A 12,110-nucleotide genomic window follows, 5' to 3' on the forward strand; every position below is an offset into this window, starting at 1 on the left:
ACCTCTCAAATAAATACTTTTTATCTTTAGTAAAACTGAGGAGCCATATAAAAATCAATTTTTTTTTGTATAATTAACATTCTCGCTATAATAACTTTTTTTGGCTACAAATGCTGCATTTCAACAGTAAGGTTGAAATCTATCACCAAACAACCAACTTTACTTGCTTCCTAGGATCATGTAATGGAACAAGTAAGCAGGAAATCGGGTAGCAAGCTGATAAAGGTGAACGCTCCAAATTATTTTTACTGTAACATTTCAACAATGTTTTGATGTTACAAATGAAGGTTAAGATGGGGCAAGGTTAAATTTGGTACATGAAGTTAAATGATGTTGCGAAGCGTAATCAATAATTACTGTGCACCATTTAAATAGTTAAAACACATGACCTCACTCTTCAAAGCTCAAATTTTAATCTCAACAGACTGACATCATCAGGGGAAAACCAAATTCACTAATTAATACAGAAAATTAGAATGTGTAGCAGGATCATTAGACTTCATTTCAGCAATCAAATTGGCAAGAGTCCAGTTCACTTGGAAAATCCTTTTGCAATTTTAACCTTTCTCCTTCCTTCAGTCATTTCCACTGAAATTTACTTTCATCTCTAGAATTCAAACAATTGTTCAGACGTTAACAATGTGCAGAATGTTCTTGTTTCAAAAGATTACTCTGGGGGAGGGGAAAAAGAAAGAGCTTAAAAAAATTGTGCCTGCAATTAAAAGATGTGACTGTTTTATTGCTTTTTAATTCACAGATGTGACTCCCCATTCTAAACAGACTAAATTCTTGCTTATTTGTCTGTCACTGATTCATGAGGGGTCTCACAAAGTAAAATAGGCAAGTATTCACAGGCAAGAATTTGAACTAAATCATATATGATCTTGAGACCAAATACCTTTTTGTATGTAGTTTCTCCAGAAGCGTCTACTCCCCTGTGTCCAATCTTTTTGCCTGCAGGCGCGTAGGTATTTCCAGAAGAAGACGGTGTCTTGGAAATAAATGCAAGGCTGATTGAGTGAGTTAATTACAAACTTTTATTTAGCATCAGTCATTGCAAATTTTGATTGTGAAAATAAACAACTGCAAATTGTGCTCACCTCAGCCAAACCTGTTTTTTTACTGAAGGATTCTGGAAGTGAAGAGAAAGATAAAACATTACAAGTGGCCACATCAGTCTTAAACAAAACCTGAGACTAACAAATAATTATAGATAAAGGAGATCACCCATTTCCCTTAAACCTGTTCAAACATTAAATTACAACATAATTAACATTGTCACCATGTTTTCTCATACAGACATTTTCCTAATTCACACTGGAAAAGGTGACATGTCCGCACTTCCGACATGTCAGCTAGTAATTCTGTAATGACGCCTTCTAAATTAATTGATTTCCAACAACCACACCATCTCCGAGGCATGATTGGCCAATAGAGCCCTTTCCACCACATTCAGTTTTACCAGGATTACACTTTGTGGTAAAGTGGTACCACACTCGTATCAGATCTGCCTCAGTGTTAATGGCATTTACTGTTGTAATTCATGTTTATAAGCATTTGATAACAATGATATTTGTGAGGAGATGGTCCTATCAAAGCCCAAACGAAGCATTGGTAAGCAGGCTATTGTTGAGAAACTAAAACTTAGCAATCCTGTTACTATCAGTTAATGACAATCATAAATATATTAGAGAGTTAATTAGATTATGTTTACAGCCCAACACCCAACCCCAACCAACCAATTTTCCCCTGCAACCGTGTCTGCCTGTCCCGCATCGGACTTGTCAGCCACAATCGAGCCTGCAGCTGACGTGGACATTTACCCCCTCCATAAATCTTCGTCCGCGAAGCCAAGCCAAAGAAGAAAGACAGGCGATGTTAGAGCATATTCCTGGGAGCTAATGAGGTTTATGACTTGGAACCGATATGAAATTGACAGACATCTGTGTTAAATTTGATTCAATGCCGATAATAGGTGGTGAAATCCACCGAGTAGGTGGGGAGCAAACTCTTGGACAACGGCATTAATATACCTGAGTGCCACAGTCAATTTGTGCTACTCCTGTCGTTGCATGGACAGTGAAATTATCTAAAGTTTGTCTTGTGATGTTTGCCATCTCAGACGGTGGTTCATCCGTTTGACAATTCCAGGTGAAGGTAAACATTTCAGCTTTGTCTTTTCCTTTAAATTGTCAGTCCAGCTACCTTTGAATATGTGAATGTAACCTTTTTCTCCTGCGAGTTTTATTGTCTTCTACTATTAATATCAGAACTGTAGAGTTTTAATCAGATCCTATGCCGAGGAAATTGCTTGCTTTTGTCAATAATATTCTGCTTCCAATGGATGCTACACAAGCAGAGCTGGACTATGCCCTTTCTTGGTTGTAAGCAAGCTTTATGCTAGCCAAGAATTTTACACACTCCTAACAAAACACAAATGTGATACTCTGGCTTGAAAGTAATTGTTAAATGAGGGAATATGTCAATCCTCAAGGTCACAGGTTGGTGGAATCAGGTTTTACTTCTGTTGATGGTCTGAGTTTGACATAAAGCTTGCAATACCAGTTTTAAATTTATATAATTTGGCCAGATAACGTCATACAACAGCATCCTTAGGTTGAAACAGTACCATATGGTAAAAATTCTAACCTTAACATTTATTTTCATCATTACTGCCATACACACATCTATCTTCAATGGAGAGATTAGTGATCATTTCCCTCCAGTGGATTCTCTCACGAGGACTGGAATCGAAGGGTATCTCAAAACCACATCCTGGACTTCTCAGCTGGGAAATCTGATTACATACAGGTTATGTTTTCTTGTTTTATTTTGTTCCGAATATTTGGGATTTTTTTGCAACAAAGTGTTATTCAGAAAACTAACCAGTGAATGCTGAATTTAGATGTTAGTAGTCTTTATCTTTTTTCAATCATTCAGCTATCTCGTATCTAACAAATCTGTCTGCCATATCAAAGGTCAGCATTCTAAATTACTTGGGATGAAATTGTTTTATGTCTGAACTAGCAACTTTACTATTCTAATCAATATTATCCTTCTCATAAAATAAAATAAAGAACATGGCATCAGTACACAAAATCAAACAAAATCAAACACCCAGAATTTTAAAAAAATGAGAGCACCGAAAGCTCTGGGCCCCAACAGCAGTCTGGCTATCAAGTGCTGTGCTTCAGACACGATTGAACCTAGAGACAAGCTGCCTCACTCAATACAGTTATAAAACGTAGATGCAACAATAACCCAAGATTGTGTAAAATAACCAAGTATCAAGACTGGCCCGATCCTCTTTGGACATTGTGGCCCAAGTATTTTCCAGCCAGCTCACTGGATAAATACAAAGTTCAGTTGGAACAGCCTCAGCTTAACAAGTTAAAAAAAAACTGCAGATGCCAGAAATCTAAAATTGAAATAGAAAATGCTGGAACAACTAAGCAGGTCAGGCCACAACTGTGGGAAAAGGAACAATTAAAGGTTTAATGTTGAAGAACCTTAATCTGTCTGTTCACGCTGTGGCCTGACTGACTGAGTATTTCCACCATTTTTTTGTTTCAATTTTAGAGTTTAATAGGTATTGTGTTCCTGTTCACAAATTTGCAAGTACAACAAGCAGTGAGCAAAGCAAATGATATTCTGGCCATTTTTGCAAAAAGACTTGAGCAAAGGAGAATGGATGTCTTGCCCCAATTACATGGCCTGTAGCATAATCTAGAACAGTGTGCGCAATTCTGATTTCCCTACCAAAAGACGGATAACATGATTGACTAAATAGATTCCTGAGACGGTGGGTTAAGCAGATTTAGCTTGAATTCTTAAGGATTTAGAAGAATTAGTGACAATCTCATTGAGAAGCTATAAAAATCTCATGGGACCACATGCAAGATGCAGAAATGATGTTTCTCTTTGTCTAGAATCAGATATCACAGTTTTAAAATAAGTGGTTAGGACAGAGAATTTTGTTCCCCACCCAGATTATAGTGAGTGTTTGAAATTTACACCCAAGAGATCTGTAGAGGCTCAGTCTCAGAGTTACTGAAAATAAGATATTGACAGCTTTTTAGATATTTACTGAATCAAGAGAAATGATGTTAGGACAGGAAATTTGCAAAAAAGTAAAAGATCAGCCACGATTTTATGAAATGTGACAGATGAGTGATTAGGTGTCCTACTCTTTATATATTTTTAATGTTTAATTTAGAGATACAGCATGGTTACAGGCCCTTCTGGCCCATGACACCCAATTATACCCATATGATCAACCAACACAACTAGTAGATATTTTTGGAATGCAAGAGGAAAGCACATGAGGTAGCCCACGCAGTCACAGGGAGAACATACAAACTCCTTACAGAACAGCAGCAGATTTAAATCTGGGTCGTTGCTGTTGTAATAGCGTTGCATATACCCGCTACACTAACCATGCCATCCAAAAGATTCTGAGAGAGCTTGACAATGCAGATGTCAAGATTTCAGATGTGGAACCTGAATCTGGAATCAGCATGAGGCATTCAATGGATCCAGCAGCATCCGCAGGAGAAAAGGAACGGCTGACACCTCAGGCCAAAACCCATCTGTCTGTTTTGAAGAAGAGTTCCCATTCAAAATGTCGACCACTCCTCCCCTCCCACTTGTGCTGCTCGACCCGAGTTCCTCCACCTGAATGCATGTTGCTACAGGTGTTGCCATTCAGTGGGGATGCTGGAAACTAGCAGACTGTATTTTACTGTAAATGGCTGTCCAGTTAAGACAGAAAGGAGGAGCGATTTCTCCTCAGAGGGTTATGAATCTTTGCAGGTGAGAATGATGAGTCATTCAATTTATTGTGGACTGAGAAGTTTTGGAATACAAGAGAATAAATGGCTGTGATGATCAGGTAAAAATCGATTATCCAATTGCACAAGTGCAACCCAACGAAACAGCGTTCTTCGGTCCAGGTACAAAAACATGAAAACACACATCCATGCATAACACACACAAACCACTAGTTAGCCACAGAATATGATGGTCAGATTACAGTTTCCCAAAAAGTATTTAAAAGAGCCTGAAGAATTCTGGAAAGATCTTGTGGACAGATGAGACCAAGATTAACCTGCAAAGCTTGGAGAGGAGTCACGTGATGGAGTAGTGGCCGGACGGAGAACTCCAGCCCTCTCCAGAAAAGTCGGGAAAAACAAGAGAAAATACAAAGGCACAGAAATAAAAGTTAAAGAAAAGTGAGTATAAAGGTGGAAAGAAGATGGAGACAAAAGAAGAAAAATCAAAATCAACGGTAAGAAGAGAGGAAGAGAAGACAACGGAGGAAAAAGGTGAAGGCCTTACCTGTCCGAAGAGGCCCGCTGTGGAGAGAGGAGCCCGCTACCTCAGGTCGGTAGAAAAAGAACTACAACAATGGCTCGCAGAGCCGAGTAAAAGTGCGCAACCGCGCATGAAAAAAAACACACCGACGGGAGGGGGGACCAGCTGGGGAGTCGATCTCCACAGACGGCAACGACAGCTGCAGAACACCTGCAGCAAGAAGAGACCACAGAAGACAATAGAAACAAGAAAGAAGAGAAGGAAAGGGCAACAAAGAAACAACAGATGGCCAACCCAGATGAAGAAGAAGAGGAAGAATACAGTGAAATAGATGAAGGGAAAGGCAAGGTAAAGGATATACTTTCTCTTGTTAGAGGATACATGGAGTCATTTAAAGAATGGCAAACACAGGAATTCAATGATTTAAGAAGAAGAATAAACAACACAGAAGAGAAAGTGAATAAAATAGATATGACCTTAACAGAAATGGGGAAAAAAATGGACAAGATGGAAGAACGGGCAGTAGCAGCAGAAATGGAGGTAGAAGACTTAAAAAAGAAATTGGAGGAATCTAATAAAAAAACTAAAGAGACACAAGAACTACTAGCTCAAAAAATAGATATAATGGAAAATTATAACAGAAGAAATAACATAAAGATAGTGGGCCTTAAGGAAGATGAAGAAGGCAAGAATATGAGGGAGTTTATAAAAGAGTGGATCCCTAAGACCCTAGGATGTCCAGAACTACAGCAAGAAATGGAAATAGAAAGGGCACATAGAGCATTGGCCTCTAAACCACAACCACAACAAAAACCAAGATCTATTGTAGTAAAATTCCTAAGATATACTACAAGAGAAAAGGTACTGGAGAAGACAATGGAAAAAGTAAGAGAGGGCAACAAACCACTGGAGTATAAAGGGCAAAAAATCTTCATTTATCCAGATATAAGTTTTGAACTCCTAAAGAAGAGAAAAGAGTTCAATACAGCAAAGGCGATTTTATGGAAGAAAGGGTATAAATTTATACTGAAGCATCCTGCGGTATTGAAAATATTTATTCCAGGACAACAAAACAGACTATTCTCGGATCCAGAAGAAGCACGAAAATTTGCAGAACAATTACAAAAATAGACTGAGGGATGAAGACGGGTAATGAGAGTAAAAATTATCACGATTGATATGTATGTGGGTAAAGACAAAAATAGACTGAGGGATGAAGACGGGTAATGAGGGTAAAAAGGACCACGATTGATATGTATGCGGGTAAAGAGGTATAAGAGTGAATAGAGACAATGTGCATACGTGAAAGTATCTGTAATTAGAGGAAAATATAGATAGTATAGACAAGAATTAATAAGGGAAGGTAATGGAATAGAGAGAATAAGGAGGGAATTAAAAGAGTGACCTTTGTGACATATGAAAAGTGAATTCTTTTCTGGGGGGGGCTGGGTGGGGGAAAAGAGCGGTCACTGCAAAATCAGTTGACGCTTGCGAGTGGATTCGCAAATCCAAATGGAGAGGGGAGATGTGGTTGTCCGACAAGGGATAAAGGACAACTCAGGAGGGGAAGAGAAGATTGGGGATAAAGAAGATAGAAATAGGAGAATAAGGAAAATGTTGGATGTTGTAGGAATGTTGTCTTGTAAAGAGTTGAAAATAAGAAAACAGAAATGGAAAAGGAGGAAAGGTAATGATGGAAAAACGGAAAGAGAAGATAAACAAAATATAAAATGGCTACGCTGAACTATATGACTTTAAATATTAATGGAATACATAACCAAATTAAAAGGAAGAAACTACTAAATTTACTGAAAAAGGAAAAAATAGATATAGCATTTGTCCAAGAAACACACTTAACTGAATTGGAGCACAAGAAATTAAAGAGAGATTGGGTAGGACATGTAACAGCAGCATCGTATAATTCAAAAGCAAGAGGAGTGGCTACATTAATTAGCAAAAATGTGCCATTTAAAATAGAAGAGGAAATAATAGATCCAGCAGGGAGATATGTTATGATAAAATGTCAGATATATTCGGAGCTTTGGAATCTACTTAATATATATTCACCTAACGAAGAAGATCAAAAGTTTATGCAAGATATCTTTTTGAAGGTAGCTAATACGCAAGGGAACATACTAATAGGAGGGGATTTCAACCTGAATTTGGATCCAAATATGGATAAAACGGGGAAAAAAATTAACAGGAAGAACAAAGTAACCAAATTTATAATTAAATCAATGCAAGAAATGAAACTTGTGGACATATGGAGGAAACAAAACGCAAAAGAAAAGGAATACTCATACTACTCGACTAGACATAAAACATACTCAAGAATAGAACTATTTTTGTTATCAGCTAGTATGCAGGATAGAGTAAGAAAAACAGAATATAAAGCGAGAATGCTATCGGACCATTCACCCTTAATACTGACAGTAAAGCTAGAGGACATCCCTCCAAGAATGTATAGATGGAGATTAAACCCCATGCTACTTAAAAGACAGGATTTTAGAGAATTTATTGAAAAACAATTAAAAATGTATTTTGAAGTAAATACAGAATCAGTGGAAGATAAGTTTATACTATGGGACACAATGAAAGCATTCATTAGAGGGCAAATAATAAGTTATGTAACCAAGATGAAGAAGGACTATAATCAGGAAACAGAGCAGTTGGAAAGGGAAATAGTAAACATAGAAAAAAAATTAGCAATAAAGGAAGATACAACCAAAAGAAGAGAATTGGCGGATAAAAAAATAAAATATGAAACATTACAAACATATAAGGTGGAGAAGAATATAATGAAGACAAAACAGAAATATTATGAACTAGGTGAAAAAACACACAAAATCTTAGCATGGCAGCTTAAGACAGAGCAAACTAAGAAAATGGTATTGGCAACAAGGAAAAAAGACAAACAAATTACATATAATCCAAAAGAAATTAAGGAAAACTTCAGAGAATTCTATGAACAATTATACCGAACTGAAAACGAAGGGAAAGAAGGGAAAATAGATGAATTTTTGACTAAAATTGAACTACCAAAACTACAAATAGAGGAACAAAATAAATTAACAGAACCATTTGGAACAGTAGAAATACAAGAGATAATAAAAAAATTACCAAATAATAAGACACTAGGAGAGGATGGACTCCCAATAGAATTCTACAAAACATTTAAAGACCTATTAATACCGCCCCTCCTGGATGTAATCAACCAGATTGATGAGACACAAAACTTACCAGATTCATGTAAAACAGCAATAATTACAGTGATACTAAAACAAGGGAAAGATCCACTCTCACCAGCGTCATATAGACCAATATCTTTGCTAAACACAGATTATAAGATAATAGCTAAACTATTAGCAAACAGATTAGCAGAACAGGTACCGAAAATGGTAAATTTAGACCAAACTGGATTTATCAAAAAAAGACGCACAACAGAAAATATTTGTAAATTTATTAACTTAATTCATGCAGTAGAAGGAAATAAAGCACCTGCAGTAGCAGTTGCTTTAGACGCAGAGAAGGCCTTCGACAGAGTAGAATGGAATTATTTGTTCAAAGTATTGCAAAAATTCAGTTTACCGGAGAAGTATATTAATTGGATTAAAGCATTATATAAGGGATCGTTAGCGAAAGTGACAGTAAATGGACATGTATCAAAGCAATTTAACTTAAGCAGGTCAACGCGGCAGGGATGCCCACTATCACCATTATTGTTTGCACTAGCTATAGAACCACTAGCAGAATCGATAAGAATAGATAATAATATAAAAGGAATAAAAATAAAAGACAGGGAATATAAAATCAGTCTATTTGCGGATGATGTGATAGTGTACTTAACAGAACCAGAACTATCAATAAAAGAACTATATAAGAAATTGAAGGAATATGGAGAAGTGTCGGGATACAAGATAAACGTAAATAAAAGTGAAGCAATGCCTATGAATAACGCGGATTTCTCAAAATTTAAGAAGGAATCCCCATTCAGATGGCAAATGCAGGCAATAAGATACCTAGGTGTACAAATAAACAAAAATCTAGGCCAATTATATAAACTCAATTACAATCCACTAATGAAAAAATTACAGGATGATTTAGAGCATTGGAAAGAGCTACCACTAACACTGATAGGAAGGATAAACTGTATTAAAATGAACATTTTTCCAAGGATACTATACTTATTTCAGGCATTGCCAATACAACTGACAGAAAAATTCTTCAAAGAGTTAAAGAAAATAATAAGGAAATTTTTATGGAGAGGGGGGAAACCGAGGATAGCACTAGATAAATTAACAGAATGGTATAAACAAGGAGGCTTACAATTGCCAAACTTCAAAAATTATTATAGAGCCGCACAATTAAGGTACCTATCAGATTTTAATCAAACAAGGGAAAAACCAGACTGGACGAGATTAGAATTAGATAAAATAGGGGAAAAGATACCTGAACACATATTATATAAATGGGACGAAAAATTGGTACAACATAGAACTTCTCCAGTATTACACCATCTCCTCAATATATGGAAGAAGATTCATGTAGAAAGAAATAAAACAAATTATCAATTACCAAAACTAATATTGACGCAAAATAAGCTACTCCCTTTTACAATAGACAACCTTTCCTTTAGAAAATGGGAAAAAAAAGGGATTAAAAGAATAGAAAATTGTTTCTCAGGAAGTAGATTTTTATCCTTTGAACAAATGAGAGATAAGTACAATATAACTGGAGATACAGCGCTGGCATATTACCAACTGAGATCCTACTTGAAAGATAAACTAGGAAGCAATTTGAGTTTACCAGAGGGAAGTAACCTTGAATATGTGATTACAGATACAATGTTAATTAAAAGATTTATAACAAATATGTATATTAAACTGCAAGAAAAGGAAAATGAGGAAACAAATGGTAAAACTAAACAAAAATGGGAACAAGATTTAAATATAAAGATAAAAAAGGAAACATGGGAGAAGTTATGCTCTGGAACGATGAGAAATACAATAAATACGAGGCTGCGTATGATACAATATAATTGGTTACACAGACTATACATTACACCGCAAAAGTTAAATAAATGGGACCCAACAGTATCTGATAGATGTTTTCGATGTAAAAAAGAAAGGGGAACAACAATTCATGCAATCTGGACATGTGAGAGAGTAGAAAAATTTTGGGATGATCTCAATCAGATATTAAATAAAATAACAGAAAACAATATACCAAAGAATCCAGAGATCTTTCTCCTAAGTAACATTTGGTATTGACTTGGAAGATGCACAAAAAAGATTTGTTAAGATAGCCCTAGCCGTAGCAAAAAAATGTATTATGTCAACCTGGAAATTGGAAGATAATTTGAAAATACAACAATGGTATATAGAAATGAATAAATGTATTCCATTAGAAAAAATAACATAGTTTAAGAAATAATATTGAAATATTCGAACAAGTATGGGAGCCTTACATTAAATACAATAGTGAAAACCTACCGGGAACAAACATTACCTAAGTTGATGGAAGGAGAAGAAAAGAATGGACTCAGTAGAATTTCTGGTGTATTTTTGTTGAATGACAACATTGTCTGACTGGCTTAATGCAACCTAGATTGTATACCTAAAATGGATGAGAGGGGGGGTGGGGGGTTGGCTTGGGAGGAGGGAGGGGGGGGGGAAGAAAAAGTCACTGTATATGTGTGAAAAAGAAAAAGTGTATATCATGGCTAACGTGATTTATGGTGTGAAAAATAAAAAATTTAAAAAATAAAAAAAAAAGAGAGAGCAAAGCTTGGAGGTGCAAAGGAACTGCCCAAGATCCAAAGCATACCACATATGCCATGGTTTGCATCTTGGAGTGTAGCTCTATATTTCTGTTGAAGAAGTCTTCTGCAGACAGTAGCCATTGACACATTAACACGTGTCTCCTGAAAAATGTTTGATCTGTCAGAAACATACGTTTTGGAAATTTTTTTCTTCATGATGAGACTTCTTCTGCCATCAGCAGTGGAGGACTTCATTGCAATACTGGTCCCTTTGCGATTACTGAGCTCACCAATATGCTTTTTCTTTTTAATAATGTTCCAAATTGTGGATTTTGTAATCCTAAAATTTGAATAATGTCTCTTACTGTTTTATTCTTGTTTTTCAGTCTCATAATGGCTTCTTTGACCTTCATTGGCACAACTCTGATCCTCATGTTGAAAAAAGTGACAACTACACATTCCAAAGATACTCAAAGGCTTAGAAGCAAGCCCAGCTCCATTATACCTGCACCTATGAAGCATTTAAACACACCCAAGGTCCCAAAATTTATGGTGCCCTGAAATGATGGAACTATGTATAAAAAGAGCTATAATTTATACATGGTCAAACCCAAATGCAATAACCTTGAATAAAATCTGGAATGGCACTTTAATTACATGTGCATTGTTTGATTACAAATTTAAAACAGTGCAGCTCAGGAACAAAAGTATCTTTGTCCCAAACATTATGGAGGGCATATAGATATTCAGAAGGAAATGTCGTTTTGCTGAAGTGAGGCGTCGTTTTTGACTTGCAAGGATGTTTTAGGGTTTGTGATAGTTTTGATCTCTTGCCACCTTCGCCTCGTGTCGCACAGCTATCTATGGATCCTCCATGCATATCCAGACTTTGGCTTCTGGATTGCGCAGGAGCATTCAGCCCTGGTTGATCTTAATGCCATTTTGTCTCCCGACCTGAAGGAAGCACCACAAACTCGGAGAAGTGTCGAGATCTCTGCATCCAACCATGGTTTTGAATTAGCCCTGGTTGTGATGC

General features: G+C 36.4%; 1 protein-coding gene across 15 annotated transcripts in view; it reads right to left on the bottom strand.

The window, feature by feature from the left end:
- Positions 1–12,110, bottom strand: part of LOC138759053 (phosphatidylinositol 4-phosphate 5-kinase type-1 gamma-like) — a 115,830-nt gene that overhangs the window by 74,375 nt on the left and 29,345 nt on the right. For all 15 annotated transcript variants that reach the window (XR_011354622.1, XR_011354621.1, XR_011354620.1 and 12 more), the window contains exons 2-3: positions 1,101–1,132; positions 899–991 (exon numbers count right to left, since the gene is read on the bottom strand). Coding sequence is in view for 3 of the 15 variants with exons in the window: in XM_069928901.1 (XP_069785002.1) it covers positions 899–991; positions 1,101–1,132 (125 nt within the window). In the remaining 12 variants the exon portion in view is untranslated. The remainder of the gene's footprint in view (positions 1–898; positions 992–1,100; positions 1,133–12,110) is intronic.

Source organism: Narcine bancroftii, chromosome 3 (genome assembly GCF_036971445.1).
Source record: "Narcine bancroftii isolate sNarBan1 chromosome 3, sNarBan1.hap1, whole genome shotgun sequence".
Classification (NCBI taxonomy): domain Eukaryota; kingdom Metazoa; phylum Chordata; class Chondrichthyes; order Torpediniformes; family Narcinidae; genus Narcine; species Narcine bancroftii.